The sequence below is a fragment of the Microtus pennsylvanicus genome, chromosome 14, assembly GCF_037038515.1.
Source record: "Microtus pennsylvanicus isolate mMicPen1 chromosome 14, mMicPen1.hap1, whole genome shotgun sequence".
Lineage (NCBI taxonomy): Eukaryota > Metazoa > Chordata > Mammalia > Rodentia > Cricetidae > Microtus > Microtus pennsylvanicus.
The window spans coordinates 15,789,536-15,813,939 of NC_134592.1; the positions used below are offsets into that span (position 1 = coordinate 15,789,536).

Consider the following 24,404-nt stretch of genomic DNA (forward strand, 5'->3'; position numbering starts at 1 on the left):
AGCTGGGCAAATGGCTGGACTCTGGGCCCTTCACATTCTACTCCCCAATGAGAGATCAGTCTCTGCCATGTGTTTAAAGTTCTTTCCTTGGAGCCTGGTGGTGGTGGCACATACCCTTGATCCCAGCATGCAGGAGGCAGAGGCAGGCGGATATCTGTGAGTTTGAGGCCAGCCTGGTCTACGAAGCAAGTTCCAAGACAGTTACACAGAAAAAAACCCTGTTTCCAAAAAACAAATCAAACCTAACAAAAGTCTTTCCTTGAAAAATTTTGTTAAGTGGCAGTAGAAATAGTGGTTTTCATAAAGGCCAATGTCTAGAAAGGGAAATTTTGTTTTTTGACAGGATTTCTCTGTGAAACAGTCCTGGCTTTCCTGGAACTCACTACGTAGACCAAGCTGGCCTTGAACTCACTGTGGTTCAATTTGGGACCTGCTTCTGCGTGTCCCAAATGCTGGGATTAAAGGCATGTACCACCATCACCCAGCAATTCGAAAGGGAATTTTTAAAATCATCTTGTTTCTCAACTGACACCTATCAATAATACAAAGCAGTCCGAGAACTCCGTGCATGTCTGGAATCCCTTTGAGTACATGTACTGGACCTAGAAAGACTCCACGGACCTTGCCTTACTGCGAGCCCTCTAATGAGGTCAGTTTCGCATTCCCTTGCCCAGTTTGTGAGTGGTCAAGAGTAACGAGTCTGTAACTCAATTAAAGACAAGTGATGGCAGAGCCACAGTCCCGGAAACACTTAGTCAAACACCACCAAAGCCAAGAATGTGCAGAGTGGACAAAAGACTCACAGATGTCACAACAAAAGCCCGGAGGACACAAAGACGGGAAGTCCGGCAACACAACCAGCGAGCATGTGCTGTTTTCCATTTTAAGGGTGGAACCTGGTTTTAATCATTTTCCAGAAATGTTTCCAAATTAGGAGAAAAAAAATCTTAAAATCCATTAACAAGACTGAATTTTCCCCTTCTGTGTCGGAGATAGACCTGACTCCACAGTTCAGACTGTGATGCATCATCCCCAGTAAGGCCCCTGCTATCCATCTCCGAGATTCAGTGCCAAACTCTATGCCAAGTCCCTGTTTATATGATGTGAAACACCTGCCCTTTTCATTTCTGCCACACTGAAAACAAAAGCCCAATCATACCTAATATGACCTCAAAAACTTGATTTGGGGGCAAGAAGTAGGAAAGAAGCATTCCATAATGTGCAAGGGTCTAGGGCTTTCTGCTCCCTGCAGGCCAGTTCTAGTCACGGCAATGGTGCCACCAAGGTTCAGCTGGCACCAAGTGGCCCAAGAAAAGGACTGCTCCCACTCACCAAGAACCATGTGTATTAAGTACATAAAAGAGACCACCAGGACCAGGGTGACAAAGCACATGTGACTCTAGACAAAGATGAAGAGGAAAGACAATTCAAAGATTATGCTGGTCATACGGAAAATGTCCCCTTTCAAAGGTTAACTACAGTGTCCAGCTATAGTGTTGGTAAACAGACATCTTGCACATGGTCTAAGCAGGGGCTACAACACCCATGAACTGACTCTGAGATAAATGCTGGGGAAAAGCAAGACAACACAGAGGCAGAGAGGAGCACAGCACGGGACCACTGCTGTCACTTAGCGACCGTGGCTGTGACTTCCAGCCCCACTCATTACTAACCATTGGAGAGGTCTTCTTTAAACAGGGATTAAAAATCATTATTTAAAAGAAAAATGCACAGTGAAATTTATTTATGTATTTAAAAAGTTATACCAATCAGGAATCTAAAATGTAAAAATTAAATATCTGCAGTTAAATATATGAAAATACAAAGCACACTAAGTTATTAAAAAGAAATCTTTTTATTTTTCTTAAATATAATTAGTTTCCCTGATTATAACCCATAATCAGTGTCACCTAAAATATAGAAATGTCTCTACAGAACAACCACCCCAGGTCTCTCTCTCTCTATATCTAGGGCAATTGTACTCAGAAAAAGCAGAGCTGAATTTGTCAAATTACTGTCTGCACTTAGAGACTCTCATGGAAATAAGGGAGAGTCAGACACCAGAGTAATAACTTAAAATTAAAAGCTGTCCACCATGAAACCATCTTGTGCACTATTCCAAGCAGTCTCAGGTGTTGGTCTTCCTGCAGATCCCAGCTCTGGACAATGGCTCGGCTCACTTGCCATACGGTTGGTCATGGTGCATTTCTGGTGAGTAAGTCAGCAGGACAATCATGACCCAGAGATGAAGCAAAGCCTAGAGGGAGGAAAAACAATTCATGTGTCAGTCAGTCTCTGTCTAAGGACTGTGCAGGGAGGACAGGGACCATGCCTTGTCTTTGTACCCCTCTAGGACAGAGTCTGAAACACAGCAGGGGCTCGGTACATGTTTACTGGCTGATCAAAGGAGCCAATGAGCTCAGGAACAGAGAGCTGCAGACTGCAGATCTCCTAGTTGACAGGAGAGGCCTGAACACCAAACACTTGTGACTCGCATGATTCTGCAGGAACAGCCAAGCAGGTGACTGTGCAGAGCTGGGAAAGCACTGTGAGGCAGACAGGTGTTGGCTGGCAAGTCCTGGTGAGAAAGTCAATGACTGGTGATCTGAGACAGTTTAGCCAGCTTTGGTGAGGAGATGGGAAAATACCCTTGACAGGAGCAATGAATCAGTGGCAGAGGTTGAATTTGTGACAAACTTCTGGCTCCCTCGGGACAGTATGAATGACATGAGGTTCCATTAGTTGGGATGTGTGAATTCTGTAGGCAGTACACACAGCATCTAATTCCGACTGGTACCCACAACACTCACGGTGGCAGGTGCCTGGACAGGCGGCCCCTGTGTGGTGCACTTTGAATCCTTTCTGATGTCCTTCCTGTTTTTCTTCCTCCCCACCCATCCATCTTTCCTAAACCTTTTTATTTGAGGAATAGCTCTTCCCTTTAGTGGATCACATAGAAATTTCTTTTCACAGTAGGCCCTAACCTCTTAAGAGATGCCCCACTTAGCACAGTGAGTGGCTTGTCAGCATAGCACACATGAACCAGAACCCAACTACTGCAGCTGGTTCTGTGCAACTAAACAGCCCAGAAGGAAACAAATCAGCCTTGAGATCCTTCTAGAAAAATAAAGTAAAACACATGAAAATAATCAAAGCAACTTTACAGCGTTAAGATAAAAATGAAATCAGTTGTTTTTACTGTATTTTTGTTGTCATTAGACAGGATTAAAAATGGAGGCGACAAACTACATTACAGCTAACTTTATCTTCAGAAAAAGCCTCTGAGCAATTTATGTTCTCAACATAATAAATGGCTAACTTAAAAGTTCAATTACCAAAAATGAGTTCTATTTTCTTTCAAAGTTAATTAGTAAAATATGAATAAGATTAGCAGCCAAAACAACAGACAGAAATCAAGTGTACATTACTTTTTCAAATAAATTTACTCACCATATAGATAATTACAAACACTCGTGCTATGGGGTATCTTCGGAGAAAAATTCCCAGGCGGATACTGTACAAACAGGTAAGAAAAAAAGGAATTATACTCAAAGCAAATCTTCTTGAGTTGACATCCTTTTGTGTGTTTGTTTTGTTTCAAAACAGGGTTTCTCTGTGTAACATCCATGGCTGTCCTGGAACCCACTTTGTAGACTAGGCTGGCCTCAAACTCACAGAGATTCACCTGCCTTTGCCTCCCAAGTGTTGAGATTAAAGACATGTATTGCCACTGCCTGGCTAATATCCAATGCTTTTGTTTGTTTATTTGGTTTTGTTTTTGCTTTTGTTTTTTTGAGACAGCTTTCCACTGTGTAGCCCTGACTGTCCTGGAACTTGCTTTGTTGACCGGTCTGGCCTCAAACTCACAGAAGTCCATGTGCCTCTGCCTCCCAAGTTCTGGAATTAAAGATGTGTACAACCGCCACCCACTCTAGCCGATGTCTTTTAAAAATCACTCATTCACACTATTCCTGTGACTACCACAGAGGAAATTTTTATTGTAGACTCACATGATCACACAAAATGACCAACAGGAAGGGCAAACAAATACTTCAATTGTTATTTGAAGTTAGCTATTAAAACTTCAGTACAAGCATTTATTTGGGAATGTTGATCTAAAAACTTCTGCATAGATACATTTTCCCAAGAGGACTAAACCATAGGAATTCAGGGAGGGCCAAGTTTGGTGGTAAGCACCTTTAATCTCAGTACTGGCAGGCAGACCTGTGTGAGTTTGAAGCAAGCCTGGACTACACCTACAAAGTGAGACCCTGTCTCAAACAAACGAAACAGAAAAAACAAACTCAGGCAGACACGTGCATGAATGTGGCAGAAGCAGTGTGATATCCACCCGCTCTGCTCACAGCTCTCTGCAGGCTGCTCCTTTCCTTCCTCTTATTGTCACTAGTGCTCACACACAGGGAAGTTTTCTACAGGTGCTATGCTGAATACATGTGCTTTATTCGGACAGTGACTAAAGTCCTGTGGCTTCAGAACTGTCTCTGTCTCTCTTTTTGAGACAAGGTTTCTGTGTATAGCTCTGGGTGTCCTGTAACTCACTCTGTAAACCATGTTGACCTTGAACTCACAGAGATCTGCCTGCCTCTGCCTCTTGAGTTAAAGGTGTGCACCACCACCCAGCTATTATTTATTTATTTATTTATTTATTTATAAATACCACTGCATAGAGGACCAAAGAGATGGCTCAGCAGTTAAGAGCACTGGGTGCTCTTCCAGAGGTCCTGAGTTCAATTAACAGCAACCACATAGTGGCTCACAACCATCTCTGGTTGTAATGAGATCTGCCACCCTCTTCTGGCCTACAGGTGTACATGCAGATATAGCATTCATGCATATAAAATAAATCTAAAAAATATTAAAAATAAATATTCTTTCAAAAATAGTTATATAATTAAAAAACAAAACAAAACAGCTCTATTCTGATTTAGAAAGGCTAAGAAAACATTACTCTTATCATACAATCCATTAAGACCAAGTCTAACTATAAACACTCAGTGGAAAATTGGCATATTAGAGGGTTTTTTAGATATGAAATTCATCAAGGTTCTAGATAAACTGTTAAAATATTTTCTTTATAAAATGGATGCTTGTGCTGGGCAGTGGTGGTGCACACCTTTAATCCCAGTACTCAGGAGCCAGAGGCAGAAGGAGCTCTCTGAGTTTGAGGTCAGCCTGTTCTACATAGCTCTACAGGACTGGCTTCATAGCTACTGAAAAACCAAAAAAAAAAAAAAAAAAAAACAGAGAAAAAAAAAGAAAGAAAAGAAAAGTGGATGCTTGCAAGCATAAAAAGTCTGTATGTAAATGCATAACATAAATTCTAAATATTACTTATGGGCATACATAAAACAAGTTATATCGTACACTGTTCAGCTCTATAGTGAGCATCTTCAAACCCACGATGAAGAACTGAATGAGACACCACAAGGACACTTTCAGTGAGCTGTTCTGAGGAAGTCTCAATATATGGTCCAAGCTGGTCTTGATCTCACGAGCTCAAATGATCCTATCTGTCTCCTTAGTGCTGGGACTGGTTTTAGTGAGTGATGACAGCCATAACCATGCAAGGTGGTGCACGCCTTTAATCCTAGCACTGGGAGGCAGAGACAGGTGGATCTCTGAGTTGGAGGCCAGCCTGGTCTACAGAGTGAGTTCCAGGACAGCCAGGATTACAGAGAAACCCTGTCTTGAAGAATAAAAAAAAAGAGAGAGAAAGGAAGGGAGGGAGGGGGGAAGGAGCGGGTAGGGAAGGAAAGAAGGAAGGAAGGAAGGGAGGGAGGGAGGGAGGGAGGGAGGGAGGGAGGGAGGGAGGGAGGGAGAGAGAGAGAGAGAGAGAGAGAGAGAGAGTGAATCTACCTACTGCTCTTGGTAGAGTTTGTTGGAAGAGGATGGCCAGGACTGAAAATGTTCAACAATGCTTAGGCACTGGCTGACTGCCTAAGACAACTTCACAGCTTGGGAGTATCACAAAGGAATAAGGGAACCGCTACTTTAAATATTAGGGCCAAAATAAATATTAGGCCAAAGGGCTCAGGGTGGCTGTACTACCTGGAAGACATTATTAAGATAGTTGAGGCCGTCATTCATCCTGAGTGGCAGTGCTTACCTAAACTGGTCAATGGAGCTAGCAGCTTTGCGAACTTTTCCATACATTCCTGCCAGATTAGTTTCTGTGTCATTAAAAAGAACAGGAACATTTCGCAGGCGTGTCCCTGTTTAAATAAGAGAACAGATTAACATACTGATAGCAAAATTGACTTTCTAAGAAAACTAGAGTTGAAAATGTACCATATTGTAAGAGGAAGAATTTCTCAAGGCCAACTTTCTAAGCACTGCCCTTAGAGTAAAAGAAATTATAACACAGATCAACTACAGAAAATGCTTCAATTTCCACAAAATTTTACTAGACACTAAAAAGTTCACAATATCTGGTGCTTGCAAGAAACAACATTCCTGGGCCTTGACTTTAAGAGAGGTCAGTGGTTCTGGACACCAAGAACGCTGGCTCCTAGATGGGCACTCCAGCTCCACCCCACTCCAACCATCCAACTATCTCTTTCTTCTGGATCACTAAGGACACCAACTCATGTACCAACTATGACTCCAGTCTCTTTCTCTCCATAGCCAACTCCTTTTCTTGGTGTCTTCCCATTCTGGTATATAACAATTCCACCCTTCCATCTACTCAAGCCAAAATCCTTCACTCTTTTTTTTTTTTTTGCAAGCTTTTCAGTAAACTCTACCAGCTCACTTTTCAAATAAATTCTCATATTCCCTCCATCCCCCACCAATCCCACTCTGACCAAAACTACCATCCCTTACATGGATTAATGTAAGGACACCATGGCCTCTCTTCCTGCTCTTAGCCCTCTGAAATTTAAGATTTGGGATGGGGTGTGGTCTCTTGTATGTTAGCAAATGCTGCACCACTGAATCACATCACCATGCCAGGTCTGTGTCGTCCAGACATCATAATACAGAACAAATCAGATCCCTACCTTACTTAGAGTGAAGTCTTTATGCAGGTCTATGCAGCCTTCTCCAAGTTCTCTGAATTCACCTTACACTACTCTCAGCCTCACTCCTTCCTGGTCCTGAATCATCAGAGACACACGCCCCCGATGCTTTTGCATCTATTCTTCCGGTTACTTGGAACACTTCCTCCAGGCCTCCTTGCAGTTCACATTCTCATCATTTGGAACTTTTTTGGTTTGTTTTGCTTTTCTTTTTTTTCAAGACAGGGTTTCTCTGTAGTTTTAGAGCCTGTCCCGGAACTAGCTCTTGTAGACCAGGCTGGCCTCGAACTCACAAAGATCACCTGCCTCTGCCTCCTAAGTGCTGGGATTAAAGGTGTGCACCACCACCACCCGGCTCCACTTGGAACTTTAATAACGTGTCGCTTTTCAACTGGATTTTTCACTGGCCACCCTACTTACATTACAACTGATCCTCATACATGGCATCCTCTTTAAATTTTTTAATTTTTAAAGGAGTGTTAAAGTCAAAGAACTGAGAAATTTGCTCTATGACTGCATATGGGTTTCATGAAGTCATGAGATTCAAATTCTGATATTGGGGGCTGGAGAGATGGCTCAGCGGTTAAGAGCATTGCCTGCTCTTCCAAAGGTCCTGAGTTCAATTCCCAGCAACCACATGGTGGCTCACAACCATCTGTAATGAGGTCTGGCGCCCTCTTCTGGCCTGCAGACATACACACAGACAGAACATTGTATACATAATAAATAAATAAATATTTAAAAAAAAACAAATTCTGATATTGGTGCTGATGTACTTATTTTGAATATGCATCTTAAAAATCTTCAGATTTTGTTATTATTAAAGTGCATGGACAAACATGCAAATTAACACAGACTTCAACACTAATAGCCATTTAATAAGGGATCATGAAAACACATTTCCTTTAAATGTCCTGAAATTTCTAAGCTACGGAATTCCTGCCTTGCTTGTCAAGTGTCTTATTATTCCAACACACTTCCCAATCCAAGGCCCTATTTCTCCAAGTCTGACAGCTGTGAGGCCTAAGTCCATATACATCTTTCTAAGGGTTATCCTAACAGCCCAGGAACCAGGTCTCACACCAGGAAAAGAATCATTACAGATCCTTGTAAAAATGGTCTTTCTGTAATTTTTCAAAATTATGTTTTGTTGCCATGTTCTTTCCAGTGTTACCTTCACCACTGTCAATTCCAGACATGTTAATGGAGGATCCGCTGCTGGGCCCGGTGGAGGCAGAGTGCACCTGCTGCTCCAGGCGCTCTAGTTGGAAGACTAAGGAGTTCTTTTCTGTGCTGAGGTTCTCTATCATGGTCTGCTTCTGGATGACTGTCTCTGTCAGCTGATGGAGTCGGCTTTCTAGCTCCGACTGGCTGCTGTTGCTTAAAGTTTTGTTGGTAAGCTGCAGGGGAAAGTGTTCACTTAATCAGTTCATAGGCTCAATGGTACATGGTATAGAAAGGACAAAAGGACAGGAACTGGGTCTTCAAATCTCTACAGTGATAGAGATTTCTCACTGGCTAGAAGTGATTTTTGAACTACATCAGTAGGTCGCACACCAGCAATTAAAGAATGTAACAGAGAATGTAATATTTCCTAGAATGTATATAACACATAGTATATATGTATTATTATGTTAACTTCTTTGTTATTAAGAGACCGAGTCTCCTTTTGTAGCTCTGAACTCACTACATAGCCCAGGTTGGCCGCAAACTCATGACCCTCCTGCCTCAGTCTCAGAATACTGAGGTTATAGGTAGGTAGCACCAAGCTGAGCTTCTCTTCTGGTTTTGCAGGATGAATGCAAATGTGATGAAGACACACTGTAAACTGCACTTCTTACTGCAGCTGACATGGTCAAGTTTACAAGCCACAGTTCAAACTTCTTCAGTGGGATTCCAAATCCACAGTTCAATAGTGTGGCACCCTGGAAAATGAGCTCTATGATCCCCTCGCCAAACAACTTTGGACAGAACAGAGCATTTCTATCACCAGACACAACCCACTTTTAAAAGTTTGCTTTTGCCTATTCCTGGGTTTCCTGGAAGTGGAATTTCAGGGGAATACAAAACAGACTTAGCTAAACTGCCACATCATTCTATACATTTTTATCTTTTTGTTTTTATTTTATTTCATGTGTATTGGTGTTGTGCCCACATGCACGTCTGCATACCGTATTCATGCCTCTGATCATGAGGGCCAGAAGAGGGTACTGGATTCCCTGGAACTAGAATTACAGATGACTGCTGAGCCACCATGTAGATGCCCCGAATTTGGGAGACTGAGGTAGAAGGACTACAGCGCATTCAAGATCATCCAGGACAAAACAGCAAGACTTAAATATTTGTCTTAAAATAGATAGGTAGGTAGGTAGTAGGTAGGTAGATAGGTAGATAGGTAGGTAGATAGATAGATAGATAGATAGATAGATAGATAGATAGATAGATAGATAGATAGATAATAAAATAAAGGGGGAGCCAATTTCCCCAATGCTGTGCAAAAGCCAGCAGCACGGGCTGCTTGCTCTAACCCGAATGCTGAGCCCCTATCTTGGGAGTGAGTGGGACACATCCTAGTTACCTGTTAGCTACTCACAAACTCATCTAACCCTCTGGAAAAGGTCTGTTCAAGTCTTTTGCCCTTACGGTGGCTGTTTGCTTCCCAGAGCTGGGCCATGTAGGACATGTCTGAGGAAGCATGAGGAAGGCTGAGGAGGTGCAAGAAGCCTCTTCTCCCAGACAGTGACTGTCCTCCTCTCACTTCTGTACGGCCTTTTTTTTTTCTTTTGTAAGCAGAAACTCAAATTTTGATTAATTCAATTTATCAGTTTGTTTTCTATGACTTGTGCCTGTTGTGCCTGCTCTAAGAAACCTTTCTTCTTAGCTGGGCAATGGTGGTACATGCCTTTAATCCTAGCATTTGGGAGGCGGAAGCAGGTGGATCTCTGAGTTTGAGACCAACCTGATCTTCAAAGCAAGTTCCAGGACAGCCAGGGCTACACAGAGAAACTGTCTCGAAAAACAAAAACAAATAAACAGAAAATAATGAAAGAAAAGGAAAAAAAAAACTTTCTTCTCTTAAGTTGCATAAAGGGTAGCTGGCATTTTCTTTCTAGGCCTTATAGTTTAAGCCTACTCCCATCAAAAAAGCAACTTTTTGAGGCTTGTCATTGTGGCACAAACCTTTAATTCCATTATTCAGGAGGCAGAAACAGACAGATCTCTATGAGCTTGAGAGGCCAGCCTGATCTATACAGTGAGTTTCACACCAGCAAAGTGAGACCCTGTCTCAAAAAAAAAATTCTTTTTTTTGTAACCTTTACAAAAGGGACAATGATTAAGGTTTATTTTTTCTATGTTTTTTCTTCTCCACAGAATAGTTATAAAAGCGTGGAAAGTATATTATTATTTTATATTATATATTACATTCTTTTACATTTTTAGAATTAGGAAAAATATCATGACTTTATAGATATACTACTAATTGATACTACAAAGATTAGTCAATTTTTTGTTAGGAAAAAGAAACCACATGATAATCAGCATGCTCAAACTGAGATCAGAAGTCATACAGTTTTGGAGATAAGTCCAGCCTCAGATGAAGGGGCTACTTCTACAGAAGAAAGCCATAGTGTATTGCAAATGAAGACTCAAGTGGTGTTAAGATGAAAAGTCTACAGCAGCTCAAACCCTCACATAAAATCCTGAACGACATGGAATGAGAAAGCCGTACTGAAGCAACTCAGGTCACGCACTTCCCTCATTCCTACCTGGTTCCTTAGTTTTTGAATTTCTTCCTCTCGATCTTTAATTCTGCTTTGCAGGGTGCTCTTTGTTCTATACAGATCTTCTTCCATGTAATGGAATTCCTAGTGTAAGGCATGAATAAATCAATGAGCATGCTCCATACCATCTCCAGAGCCCAAACCCCACACTGACTCATATTGAGCACTCATTCCATGCCACAACCACACAGAATGGACCAGGCATGGATTTGGATGGGTTGATGAAAACAAGTCAGCATGATGCTGTGAACACTGCCTCTGAAATACATGCTAACAGGATAAATCATCAGAAAATACAAGCTATTCTTACCTTACAGCAGTGAGAAAGACTGCACCATCATTTGTGAATGTAAGATTTATTACAGAATATTACTATTGATCATGACAACAAACTGAAGAAGATATTTGCTATCTATGATAAAGACTGATGCTGTCAGTAATTTAATGTTCATAAATGATTTTTAAAAATATGAAATAAGGGCTGGTGAATACAAGGCTGACAACCCAGTAAAGATTTACTAGGAGTGTTACAAGAATTCTTCCATGTTCTAGTCTTTACAAATTCAAGGCTAAACTTACTTAATAAGGTACACATTTAATCCTAAAATTAAATACTTTACATCTGGGATCTCTGATGAGTGAGTAGCCCGCAGCTATGGTCAGCTTATGCTCCTCTACTTCATTCTTTACAAATGGCATTTGAGAGGGTGCAAAGAAACATCTGTCACAATAAATCAAATGCATGAAACTGCTGATCTTTAATACATAGCAGCTCTTTGAATAAACTGAAATGCAATTCTGAAAGGACAACTAATCTTACAATTACATTACCTAAGACAGCCTGCAACACACATGCCTTGCAGGTCTTTGCTTGGTTTTTCTCTTAACTGTTACTTTTAAGTATTATTCCCATAATAAGTTCTAAAGAAAAATTCATGCCAGGCAGTGGTGGTGCACGCCTTTAATCCTAGCACTTGAGAGCAGAGCCAGGAGACCCTCCCTAATAAAAACAAAACAAAACAACAACAACAACAAAAAAGAAGGCTTGGTAGGTAATGGTGCTTACAATTCAAGCCTGACAACCTGAGTTCAATACCTAGAACCCATGCAAATGTGGAAGGAGAAAACCAACCCCACAAGTTGTCCTTTGACTTCCACAAGCAAGCAGTGGCACCCAGATGGCATGTATGTGCCTATACTGACACATCATGCATATAAACAATAATAATATCCATAAAAAAACTAAAGTAGGTGGGATGGAAAAGCAAAAGGAACTGGCAAGCTCCTACCTTCCACTAATACTTGAGCCTGTGCTATCAACTCTCCTGGGAAAGAGGTCCCTCTCCTTACCTGTTTCATCCGGTCCAGCTCCATCTCCAGCTCTTGTTTAGAGGCTTTCTGCCTAGCTATCTGGTCTTGCAGATCTTGTAACTGTTCTCTTGTTGATTCCGCTTCACTAACCTGCTGAGCCTCCACATCCTAAGAAGAATCATGCACACAAAAGCAAAAATTAACAGTTCTGTTCAACATAAACTGTACAACAATCACATGTTGTAGACAGGGCTCTGCAGCTCCCAAAGGGAATCAAATCAGCTATCTTCACTATGCAGTTTGGCTAGGAGTGAGGGAATGACCAGTATGCCACAGCTGTCTGGCCCACAAATCATCTAGCTTATTAGTGCCCGGTAGTTTGCTAGGCAATGCTTTCATTTAAAAGCGAACACTTCCAGAGAGCTGAAGTATGATGCCAAAAGAGACTTCACTACATTAGTTTGTAGAACTTTAAGACAATTCTGAAGCCATTTCTGACAATTCTGAGCCCTCTCAGATCCCCCCTGGGAACCAAGGACCTAACAAATTGCCCACACATGTACTGAAATGTTGGGAACTTTCCATCATCTCCCTGAGTCCTTATGAATGTTCTCCAAATAGAACTCAGTTATTGAATAGGGGCAAGATAACTCTTAGGTGTTGACTCAGTTACTGATGTTTTGACTTAGGCCCTGGGAAAGGGGCAAAGTGACCCTCAGATGTTTTCCCTTACCTCATCTGATCTGGCAACCACTCTCCAGCCAATTACTGGTAATAGCCTTTTTGAATAAGCTAATCATAATAGTTAAAGAACAACCCCCAGACACCCCCTTCCTTCTGTGGCTTTTTCCTTTAAAAAATAGCCTGTACCAGCCATTCGGGGTCTTTCTAGCCTCCTGAATGCTGAAAGACCCTGTCATGACAGAATTAATAAAATCCTCATGTTTTTACATCAGCTGTGGTGTGAGAGATGGTCTCTTGGGGCGACTCCTCTTTGGCGATTGGACTCTAGGGTCCAATAAGTTTCACTGTAAGTAGTGTGTGCACCACTAATCAGCACACAGAGAATAACTACTGACTTCACCGAGGTTAGTATGTGAGCTGCTTCCAGCTTTACTTCGGATACCCAATTGCATATCTCCCCATATTTCTTACTCTCACTTTTTCAAATTCAAGTGGAAACCAAGAGTGTTAGTACACACCTTTAATCCCAGCACTCTGGAGGCAGAGACAGGTGTTCTCTGTGTAACAACTCTGGCTGTCCTGGAACTCACTTTACAGTCCTGGCGGGCCTCGAACTCAGAGATCCACCTACCTCTGCCTCCTAAGTGCTGGGATTAAAGGTGTGCACTACTGTCACCCAGCTGTATACCTATTTTTAGTTAAAAAAATATTGTGATGCTTTTGAATGGTGGTAGTATGCCCATCACCATGTGTATCTACCTGTAAGTAAGAGGACAAGGTGGAGTCAGCTCTTTCCTTCCATTTTTTTACAACACATTTAAAACATCAATTTATTGTTTATTGCCAAGATTTATAACAAATTATTTAAAAGTAAAGGCCAATTTTTAGTCCCCATTTAGTTACTTGCTCCATTTCACTCTACGCATACTAAAGTCAAATATGTGAAAATACCTGTTAATGCTCAACATTACTTTAATATATCTGATTTATGATAAAAATTATATATTTTTTATTTTTTGAGACAGGGTTTCTCTGTAGCTTTGGAGCCTATCCTGGAACTAGCTCTTGTAGACCAGGCTGGTCTCCAAGTCACAAAGATCCACCTGCCTCTGCCTCCTGAGTGCTGGGACTAAAGGCGTGCGCCACCACCACCCAGCTGATGCAAAAATTATTAGCACTCAGTTAGTACATCAATTATCACTCTGTCAAGCAGCTTATTTTTATAATTCAGAAATAGGTTATTAGGACAGTCAAAGATGAAATTTAAATTCAGGGGCAGACCATTTTACTTGATTGATCAAAATTTAAAATCAAACAGCCTTCATTCTATAATACTTCAAAGAAATTTAATGTATGGTTTTTGAGAAATACCTACATTGCCAATATTACAATCTGATACTTTTAATCAGAGATATCTACGCTGCCCGTACACCATCTTCTAGCATTACATCTGATACTTTTAATCATAATTATTATAATGGTCAAAGAAGTTTAGTTACTAGTTACTATCAATTTACTTATACATAAGCCAAGTGTGCTTACCCTTTCCACCCTCTCCCAGTTTTTGAAACATTGATGTGTTGATTTTGGTTTATACTCAATATTAAATTCCTATGATAGCAGTCCTGATCCATCCACAGAAGAATCAAGATGTGACTGCCCTGCTGAATAAGGTACTGAGCCACACGGCTAACACAGCTAAGAATAATGGGATATACAAATTATAAGAGTTAATAAGAAACCTGAGATAATGGGCCAATCAGTTTATAACTAATGTAGAACTCAGTGTGATTTCTTTGGGACTTAATGACTGAGGGAATCAGGCAAGACAAAGAAAACATCAGACAACAAATGGTGCCCAATGTGTGGACAACTGCATCCACAAAAAGCCTGACAGAGCTTGGGAAGTTAATTCTAGATGGAAAAGAATAGAGTTAAGCATGACTTATTGATAGCAGCATTTTCTCATGTGGGCTCTGCTTGTTAGAGGCAAGCACTCACATTTAAAAGAGGCTTCCTGACTCAGCTTTAGCTGAAAAACCTTGCAACTCTTTAAAGAGGTCCTGCCACGAAACACTTAAATGGTGTTGATGAAGAGCTGACCGCATGCTTTCTGTTGGTGGCAGGGACCTTGAAATGCCATAGGGTTGTGGCAATAAACACATAGTACCTCAGCCATGAGGCTAGAATCTCAGAAAGCTAAGGAATAGGCTGGATCTAGCCATCAAATCCACGGCTTTAATCCTACCCATATTGCTTAGCAAATTAAAGACTCATGTGGCCATAAAAAGAGAAATATACAGTAAAGATAGATTCAAAGACAAAAAAAAAACTCTAAATGGTTTACAGTGTGTTTAAAAATATATGCAGGCTTGGGAGAGAAAAGAAAAAGGTTAAAGTCCTTTTAAAAAAAGAGAGTAGTTGGGTGTGGTGGCACACACCTTTAATCCCAACACTTGGAAGACAGAGGCAGGCAGACCTGTGGGTGAGTTCAAGGCATGGTGGCACTCGCCTTTAATCCCAACGCTTGGGAGGCAGAGGCAGACAGATCTCTGAATTCAAGGTGTGGTAGCACACACCTTTAATCCTAGCACGCAGGAGGCAGAGGCAGGCAGATCTCTGTGAGTTCAAGAAAATTCTGTCTCAAAAAGTCAAAAATTAAAATTAAAAATAAAAGAAATAGAGGTTAAAATAAAGCCACATAAAGATGAAAAAACACACAGAGAGTCTGGATACTGTATGTTATTATGTTCTCTTTGAACTGTTTGAATGCCGAGGAAGGAGCAACAGATGCTAAGATATTTGTTTATAAAAATAAATATATTTGTTTATAAATGCTGCTGAATTAATCCAAGATAACTATTTTGAAAATACCTTGACTTCAAAACTGAAGTCAAAAGATGTTACTTTGGAGAAGAGGTTTTGCTTTTGTTTTCACAGAAAATGAGAGGCTGTGGATTTATTCTGAGGTAAGAAAAATCAGGTTTGATCAAGGAAGACACCTGAGAAATCTCCAGTAGGAACAGATGGCCCAGATGTCTGAGTTCTACATCCAGAACAGATTCAAGACTGCTGCCTGAGATCAAGATTTACAGTATACTCCAATCAGGACTTGATCATAATTCTAAATTTCTATCGGTCCCCATAAGATTATCAGTGCCCCCAACCAGCAGGAAGTAGCCTGGAAAACTACACCCACATCCCCCCAAAATGGATTATGGATATTTTCCTTTGTTTAAGAAAAAAAAAGAGGGGGAAGTGGTGTGTGAGAGAATGGTCTGTATTCTGTCAATTATGTTTTAAATAAACGCTGATTGGCCAGTAGCCAGGCAAGAAGTATAGGCGGGACAACCAGACAGGAAGTAGAGGTGGGTCAAGGAGAACAGGAGAATTCTGGGAAGGAGGAAGCCCCATCCTCTGCAGTCCTTGCCCAGCCACAGAAGAAGCAAGATGCGACTGCCTCGCTGAAAAAGGTACTGAGCCATGTGGCTAACACAGACAAGAATAATGGGTTAATATAAGTTATAAGAGTTAATAAGAAGCCTGAGCTAATGGGCCAATCAGTTTGTAACTAAAAATTAAAAAAAATTTCTTTGGTACTTAACATACCACAAGTTGATGACACTTTCAGAGCAAAGCAGAACTGGACAATCCCCTTCAGTGCTTCCACTGAACTACTGAACTGACTGCTCCGTCATGCTACCTAATGAACACTGACGTTCTTTAGTTGCAAGCGTAAAGACATCTACCTACATGAGTGTAAAAATTGATCTGCACAAAAGAAATTATATAAAACAAATTGGTTTTTAAAAAAATACAAAAGTAACATCTGTCACTTCTGTCATGCTGACAAGTTGACATATATACACATGCAGAAAGTTCCAACTTGTCATCTGTGCTCTAATATGATGAACAAACTGCCACTATGTTTTCACTGTCAGAAAGTGTATTCAAAATATTTCATATACTAAATACTGCAATAGTCTCTGTACATATAAATGATGCTTATAATAGTTTTTGCTTTGATTAAAAGTGTCTTAAGCTAACATTAAGTACACTAAAATCCACAACAGTTCAGAAATCTATGACCTTACAATAAAGAAATCCAAAATGCACAACTATAAAAGCAAGAAAGCCAGGAGGTGGTGGTGCATGTCTTTAAATCCCAGCACTCGGGAGGCAGAGGCAGGCGGATCTCTCTAGTTCAAGTTCCAGGATAAGTTCCAAAGCTACAGAGGAAATCCTGTCTCGAAAACAAACAAACAAACAAACAAACAAACAAACCAAAAATAACCCAAGAAAACTATAAAACAAGGAATAATTACTGTCATGCAAGACTTAAACTGAAAATTGCAAGGAAATGCAATTTAAATCAGCAAGCTCAAATACACTCAAAAGGGTCAACAGTGAGGTCTACCAATAGCAATAGACTTAAAAAAGAAAAAAATTCTCTTTGCTAACATAAATCCTATCTTCCAATCTGTCCTCCAGTTGAAGAGATTTGCTCTTCTACAGTTGTTTTAATGAAATCTTTCTTCACAGTTAAGTTGTAAGCAGGATAGTTTTCATGTGCCTCTTGGCAAATCTGCTTCAAGTCTGCATCAGCCAGTAATTTCTTCACTGTTTCCTTCAACTCTTCATCTGTAGGTGTTTTTTTCAATTTTTTAATTTTTTTTTTTTTTGGTTTTTCGAGACAGGGTTTCTCTGTAGCTTTGGTGCCCGTCCTGGAACTAGCTCTTGTAGATCAGGCTGGCCTAGAACTCCCAGAGATCCGCCTGCCTCTGCCTTCCGAGTGCTGGGATTAAAGGCGTGCGCCACCACCGCCCAGCTCAATTTTTTAATTGTTCATCATCAGAACTATCTTCAGATTCAGATTCTTTTTGGAACTGGTTTGATTCTTCTTGATGGCGCTGCTATCTGCTTTCTTAACATCAGCACTCTCTACAGATTTGTTACTTTGAGCAGCACCTTCCATTTTGCTTTTTCTTTGAGAGCTGTCTTTTTTGATGGTTGCTCCTGTTCACATTCTTTCTCTCCATCTTCTGAAGACTCTTCCTTATTTTTCTTCTCATCTTCGTCACTACTGGATTCATCTGACAGAATTTCAGGACATTTGGTTTGCTTTGACTTCCTTGTTGTTCCAGAACTGTTCCATTTCTTTTTACTACCTTTGCTTGAAGATTTTTTGGATTTTGGCAATGGTTTGCCAGAAGGCTTTGGATGCATTAAGAAATTCCAGATCCTCTTCACTAGTTTGCAGTTCATGCCTGATCTAAACCAAGAGCTGCACAGATGCTCTTTACCATGGTATTTCTAGACTTTTTGGGTACTGCCTTTTTTAAACAGAAAGCCACTGAACCGACCTACGTTCTTCTTTAATGAGGACACTACCTGCTCTGTTGTAAAGCAGTTTGTGTAGATTTCTAAGTTCATCTGTTTTTTTTCTTACTCAGAAAGAAATGCATCCTTGAGGTCAGACTCCACAGCTCTGCTCTCCGGAGCAGACGCTTCAGAGAGACGCCATGCTACCTGCTCCAGGGAAGACGCACGCTATGAAGCTCCGACCCAGGATGGACTTAGGCTAGAATCTTCCCGGTAAGCGCACCTAGGGGCGCTACACAGATAATTAGAAATGGGCTAAATTAATATGTGAGAATTAGCCAGTAAGGGCTAGAGCTAAGGGCCAAAGCAGTGTTTAAATGAATACAGTGTCTGTGTAATTATTTCGGGGCATAAGCTAGCCGGGCAGGGCAGGCGGCTTGGGGTGTTGGGGACGCAGCCCTGCCGCTCATATTACTACAAATGGCGCCCACGTGATGGACTAAACCCACTTAAAAAACCTGAGAAGGCTTAAAAATAAGGGAGAGAGCGTTTAACACAGATTTTTGCTGTTTGTTGGTGGCGTGCTGTAGAGAGATTTCCTGATTCAGCAAGAGCAGCAGAAAAAAAGCTGCGTTATTTTAAAGCGCGGCTTCCTGGGGCTTTGCCGCCAGTGCAAACTCTGGCTTTATGTTTGTGTTCCCGCTTGGGATCGGAAGGAGAGTGCTCTGAGACCTTGACGATGACTCAGAGCTCCCTGCCTGCTCCTGGGCAGAAGGCAGAATCAGGCTTAGGCAGGCGGAAGAGCATGGCGGATTCCTGCCGCCATACAGAGACGTGTTTTCAGACTGCAGAGTGCTCTGCATGTCAGATTTGGATGTAACTTGGATGAAAAGAATTTCTGTGCTGCGTGCTCAGTCTCAGAATTAAAGTGCTGAGTGCCGCTCCTACCTGGCGGCCCCAGAGCTAGCACAAAATGGTACGTCCTCCATTTTGAAATTTTCCTGACTCAGCTTCAGCTGCAAATCCCTGCAGCTCATTAAGAGGTCCTGCCACGAAACACTTAAATGGTGGTGACGAAAAGCTGAACACATGCTTTTCGGTTTTCAGCCGTAGCAGGAAAAAAGCTGCCCGTTTAAAAATGCCGGCTTTCTGGGCCAGCCTGCCAGGGCAAACTCTGACTGTTTGAGGCAGGAGGGCCGGCTACCGAGAGAGGACTTGAGTGTTGTCTGTTGTAGCTCGCTGGCTGGCAGGGAACTTGAAACGCCAGTTGTGGCTATAAACATGGCTACAGCCAGTACCCCAGCCGTGAGGCTGGAAAGCTAAGGATCCAGCCGGCAAAGCCACGCCTTTAGTCCTACTGATATTGCTCAGTAATTTAAAGGCTCTTGTGGTCAGAAAAAGAGAGATACACAGTAAAGAGAGATTCAAAGACAAAGAAAAATTTTAAATGATTTACAGTGTTAAAAATATATGCAGACTAAAAGTTAAAATTCTTAAAGTAAACCTCTGTGACTTCAAGGTGTGGTAGCACACGCCTTTAATCCCAGTGCCTAGAAGGCAGAGACGAACAGATCTCTGTGAGTTCAAGGTGTGGTAGCAAACACCTTTAATCCCAATGCCTGGGAGGCAGAGACAGGAGGATCTCTGAGAGTTCAAAGACAGCCTGGTCTACAGGGTTATTCCAGGTCAAAGATATGCGCTCAAAAAGCAAAAAGTTAACCTAGAAATGTCACAGCTTAGATTCTTAAGCGCCTAGTGATTTAAAGGCGCAAATCAAAAGTGCTCCTGGATAGTAAAAAATTGCAGATTCACAATAGGACAGATTCAGACCACTAAATGAGTCACACTGTTGGTTGAATGTACGTAGGCTTGGGAGAGAGAAGAAAAAGAATATAGAAAATAAAGTTAATGTTAAAAAAAAAGGTAAAGTCTTTAGAGTACAGATAGTTAAGAGATTAAAAGAAATAAAGAAATATAAGCTGCGTAAAGATGGAAAATTCACAGAGAGTCTGGATTATGTACATTGTGTTTTCTTTAAAATTTTTGACTGTGAAGGAGCTAAGTACAGACAGACATTTCATTATATGGGCTGCCCAGTGGAACCAGAACGGATATCATGAGGGTATGATTTCAGAATTTGGATCTAAGGATATGATACTTTGGAAAAGAGATTCTGCTTTTGTTTTCACAGAGGATGAGACCCTGTTCATTTCTTCTATTCCGATTTGGTATGATGGACCACGTCCTCCTGAAGGGTTGCTGTGAACATCTTCAGAAAATTGCTTTGCTCAACTGCCAACTGAGATGAAACTAGCACACAGGTTATACCATGAAAGACCTAATTAACGACGCCCCCATTCAGCAGGAAGCAGTTTGGAGAGAAAAAACTGCGCCCATGTTCCCAAATATGGTTTATAAATGTTCTTTTACATTTAAAGGGGGATATGAGATAGGTATGAATAATTTGCATTAGTATAGATTTTGCTTTATTGATAGAGATTTACGGTCAATTTTTTATATGTATAAATGTTTCTGATGTAACTTTTACTTGATAACTGTTTTGTTATATGTAATTTTGCTATGTTAAAGTTAAAGCCTTTTTTTGTTTAAACCGAAAAAGGGGAAATGATGGAGGAAGGTCATTGGTTAAATTAAAAGAAACTGCTTTGGCCCATCTCATTGGTTAGGAGATAGGTGGGAGGAGTAAACAGGACAGAACGCTGGGAGGAAGAGGAAGTGAGGTCAGACTCCACAGCTCTGCTCTCCGGAGCAGACGCTTCAGAGAGACGCCATGCTACCTGCTCCAGGGAAGACGCACGCTATGAAGCTCCGACCCAGGATGGACTTAGGCTAGAATCTTCCCGGTAAGCGCACCTAGGGGCGCTACACAGATGATTAGAAATGGGCTAAATTAATATGTGAGAATTAGCCAGTAAGGGCTAGAGCTAAGGGCCAAAGCAGTTTCTTTTCAATTTCACAAAGTTTCCGACCCTTCCTTTGTGCAACTGTAAATGGCTTTGTAAGGAAGATACTTATATTGTCATCAATCTTTCTACTTTCTTCTTTTCTCTCTTGCCTTCCACAATGAGACTCTCTTCTCTTTCTTCCTTCTTCTCCTCACCCTCCTCCCTGGGGCCCCACATTTTGGGCTCCTTCTCAGACACTGGATGCGCTGGGCCATCCTCTCCCTCCACAGCAGAGAGCACTGATGCCCTAGGCAGCTGGAGATCTCAGGTGCTGGGTGCGCACGAGGAGGTCACTCTGGAGTGAGAAAGTGCGAGGGCAGAAGTTCTTGCTCCAGCTTCTCAGCATCAACAAGATTTTCAAAATGGCCATTCGGGAAGCAGAATGGGAATGCCTTTCCTTCCATTTTTATGTAAATTCTGGGAATTGAACGCTGGTATCAAGGTTGCACAGCAAGGGCCTTTGTATGCTGAGCCAGCTCTACTAACAGCTTCTTATTTCACTAGCCTACTACAGATTTTGCAAATTTCTTGCGCAGGGAAGAAGGTGGATCAGTGTCATTTATGATACTGGCATGAAATGTTAAAAACAAGTCATTTTTATATTCTTACCCCCAAAGCATCAAACAGACACGAATAAATTTAGCTTCTACACAATTTCTAACTAGATGTGATTGAATTCTTTGGAATTCATATTTATTTACAAATTTAAGTGATTCTATTTAAAAAAAAAGACTAGAATGTTCATTACCCTGCACTTAATCTCCTATCACCAGAGCCCTCCTATGCTATTTGTGTCAAAGACCCCATATTCATGTAGAATAAATGGCCTAGTTTACTGTTTTGTGTTAGGGGAATTGGACTGAGGGCTCCCACATGCTAGGCAATCAAACTATTACTGAGTCATAATCCCAGATTGTTACTTTTAGATTAAACACAGCCACTTATTAGACTATGCATAAAACTATATAATTAGTTTCTGAGTACATGCTAATATCAGGAAACATTTCGGTTTGATAGAAAACCCCGAACTAATCTGTTTTTAAGTGGCAGAATTTAAGATCCATACATTTAAAGACTCTTGTCTGTTTTCTGGTACAGTTCAGGCTTTTATGTACAGGGCAGCATGTGGTAAGTACTTCACCTGTGTTTGTTACTCCTTAGAGTTACAATTACTCAACAGACAGGACACTGTAGATACAGATTTACATGGTAGTTAACATTCTAGCAGAACAAAACACATTGTTTCAATATGCCAGTTCCCGTTAATGCAGAAGCATAACCCCTCAAACTGATGTGGTTGGGGTAAATGGTTGTCTGGGATGCTAAGCAGTGAGTGTTACCTGCAATTCAGATCTCAGCTGATGTATCTGGCCCTTCAGCTTCTGGATCTCCTCCTTTTGCATCTCCTTCTCATGCCGAAGTTCTTCTAGCTCCATGCTGCCAGCAGTATTGCTATCTAGGCCTTCAAAACTGGAGCCTTCCTTTAAACTGTTTATCAATTTTTCTTTAGACTGTTGTAAAACAGAGAGTATAATTAAGCAAAAATGATATCTTATTATTCTTTTTATGAGTATAACTGTTTTGCCTGCTAGTACGTCTGTGTACCACATGAAGGTCTGATGACCATAAAAGTCAGAAGAGGGCACCAGATCCTCTAGAACTAGTACAGACTGTTGTAAGCCACCACCTGGGCACTGGGAACTAGCTCATCTCTTAGAGTAACAAATGTTCTTAACTTCTGAGTCATCTCTCCAGTTCCTAGCTTGTACTTTACTTCATTTCATATTATTCATTTTTTTGTGGTGCCAGAGAATGAGCCCGGGGCTGCACACATACTAAGCACACTTTTCACTGAGCCTTATTCCCAGCTAGCTTATACAGTGTCATCTCACTACACAGAAACAAAGCCACCAGACAGTCATCCATAGAGGAAATCCACAAGTAATTAAAGCCACAGGGATAAAATTACAAGAGATCCTTACTGTATTAACCTTGGATCTTTTTATTTTGTTTTGTTTTTTGAGACAGAGTTTCTCTGTGTTACAGCTCTGGGTATCCTGGAACTTTGTAGACCAGGCTGGCCTTGAACTCACCGAGATCCACCTGCCTGCCTCCCAAGTGCTGAAATTAAAGGCACGTGCTTCCACCACCTGTCTCATCTTGGATATTAGAACTCAAGATCTTGTTATGGTTACAAATGTTTCTAAGACTTTTCTACTATTTTCTTTTTATCCCAATCATACTCCACTCAAGTAATGCTTGGGTAGCATCTAAGATGCGCTTGGCACTGTAGTGACACCAAGTCCCCTTCTGGAAAGAGCCCTCTGCCTCACAAACTAAACAGGAAATTAAAAGCACCCAGTAGAAGAATACAATGAACTCAAGCAAGGGGAAATGGTCAGATTAATGCAGAGTTCTGAGGAGGAGAGGCTTCACTTGAAAGTCAACGTTTACACTGACATTAAAATACGGCTGTTTTAAAACATACAGAGAAAACCCCAAAGCACAGTGGTGTGAGGGAAAGCACTGTGTGAGGCAGCTCAGAGTTTGGGTCAATTTGTAACGGTTTCAGATGCCAGGCTAAACTTTTATTTATTTTTGTTTTGTTTTGTTTGAAATGGAGTCTTGTACTATAGCCCAGGTGGATCTTGAACTTGTGGCAACTCTTCTACTTTAGCTTTCTAAGTGCTAGAGTAACAGGCAGGTGCCACCATATCTGGAGACCAAATTATTTCATTTGACTTGGTAGGCTAAATCAAATTACCAGACAGTGGGCAGGGGAGTGCTGTCACCAAGATGCATTTCAGGAGGGATGATCGGGAAGTACTGTATAGCAGGTGTCTAAATCATGGTCCATGGGTCAATCTGGCAGCCTGTTTCTGCATAGCTCAAAAGCTAACCATGTATTTCACATTTCTTTTTTCTTTTTTTCTTTTTTTGGTTTTTCGAAACAGGGTTTCTCTGTGGTTTTGGAGCCTGTCCTGGAACTAGCTCTTGTAGACCAGGCTGGTCTCGAACTCACAGAGATCCGCCTGCCTCTGCCTCCCGAGTGCTGGGATGTATTTCACATTTCAATAGGATTATAAGAAATAAAAACAAAGAATATACTGTGGCAACCATTTTAGCCCATAGAATATATAATACTTACTGGGCACTAGGTAGTGGTGGCAAACACCTTTAGTTCCAGCACTTGGGAGGCAGAGGTAGGCAGATCTCTGTGAATTCGAGACTAGCCTGGTCTACAGATTGAGTTCCAGGATAGGTTCCAAAGCTACAGAGAGAAACCCTGTCTTGAAAAAAAA

At 41.2% G+C, this 24,404-nt stretch overlaps 1 protein-coding gene and 1 pseudogene across 2 annotated transcripts in view; both read right to left on the reverse strand.

Annotated features, from left to right (window-relative positions):
* Positions 1-1,836: 1,836 nt before the first annotated feature.
* Positions 1,837-24,404, reverse strand: part of Golga5 (golgin A5) — a 36,422-nt gene continuing 13,854 nt past the window's right edge. For both annotated transcript variants that reach the window (XM_075947410.1, XM_075947411.1), the window contains exons 7-13: positions 22,443-22,613; positions 12,170-12,298; positions 10,805-10,903; positions 8,212-8,437; positions 6,128-6,233; positions 3,451-3,514; positions 1,837-2,257 (exon numbers count right to left, since the gene is read on the reverse strand). In XM_075947410.1, coding sequence (XP_075803525.1) covers positions 2,177-2,257; positions 3,451-3,514; positions 6,128-6,233; positions 8,212-8,437; positions 10,805-10,903; positions 12,170-12,298; positions 22,443-22,613 — 876 coding nt within the window. In that variant the 3' untranslated portion in view covers positions 1,837-2,176. The remainder of the gene's footprint in view (positions 2,258-3,450; positions 3,515-6,127; positions 6,234-8,211; positions 8,438-10,804; positions 10,904-12,169; positions 12,299-22,442; positions 22,614-24,404) is intronic.
* On the reverse strand, positions 17,644-18,279 carry LOC142835191 (protein DEK pseudogene; annotated as a pseudogene).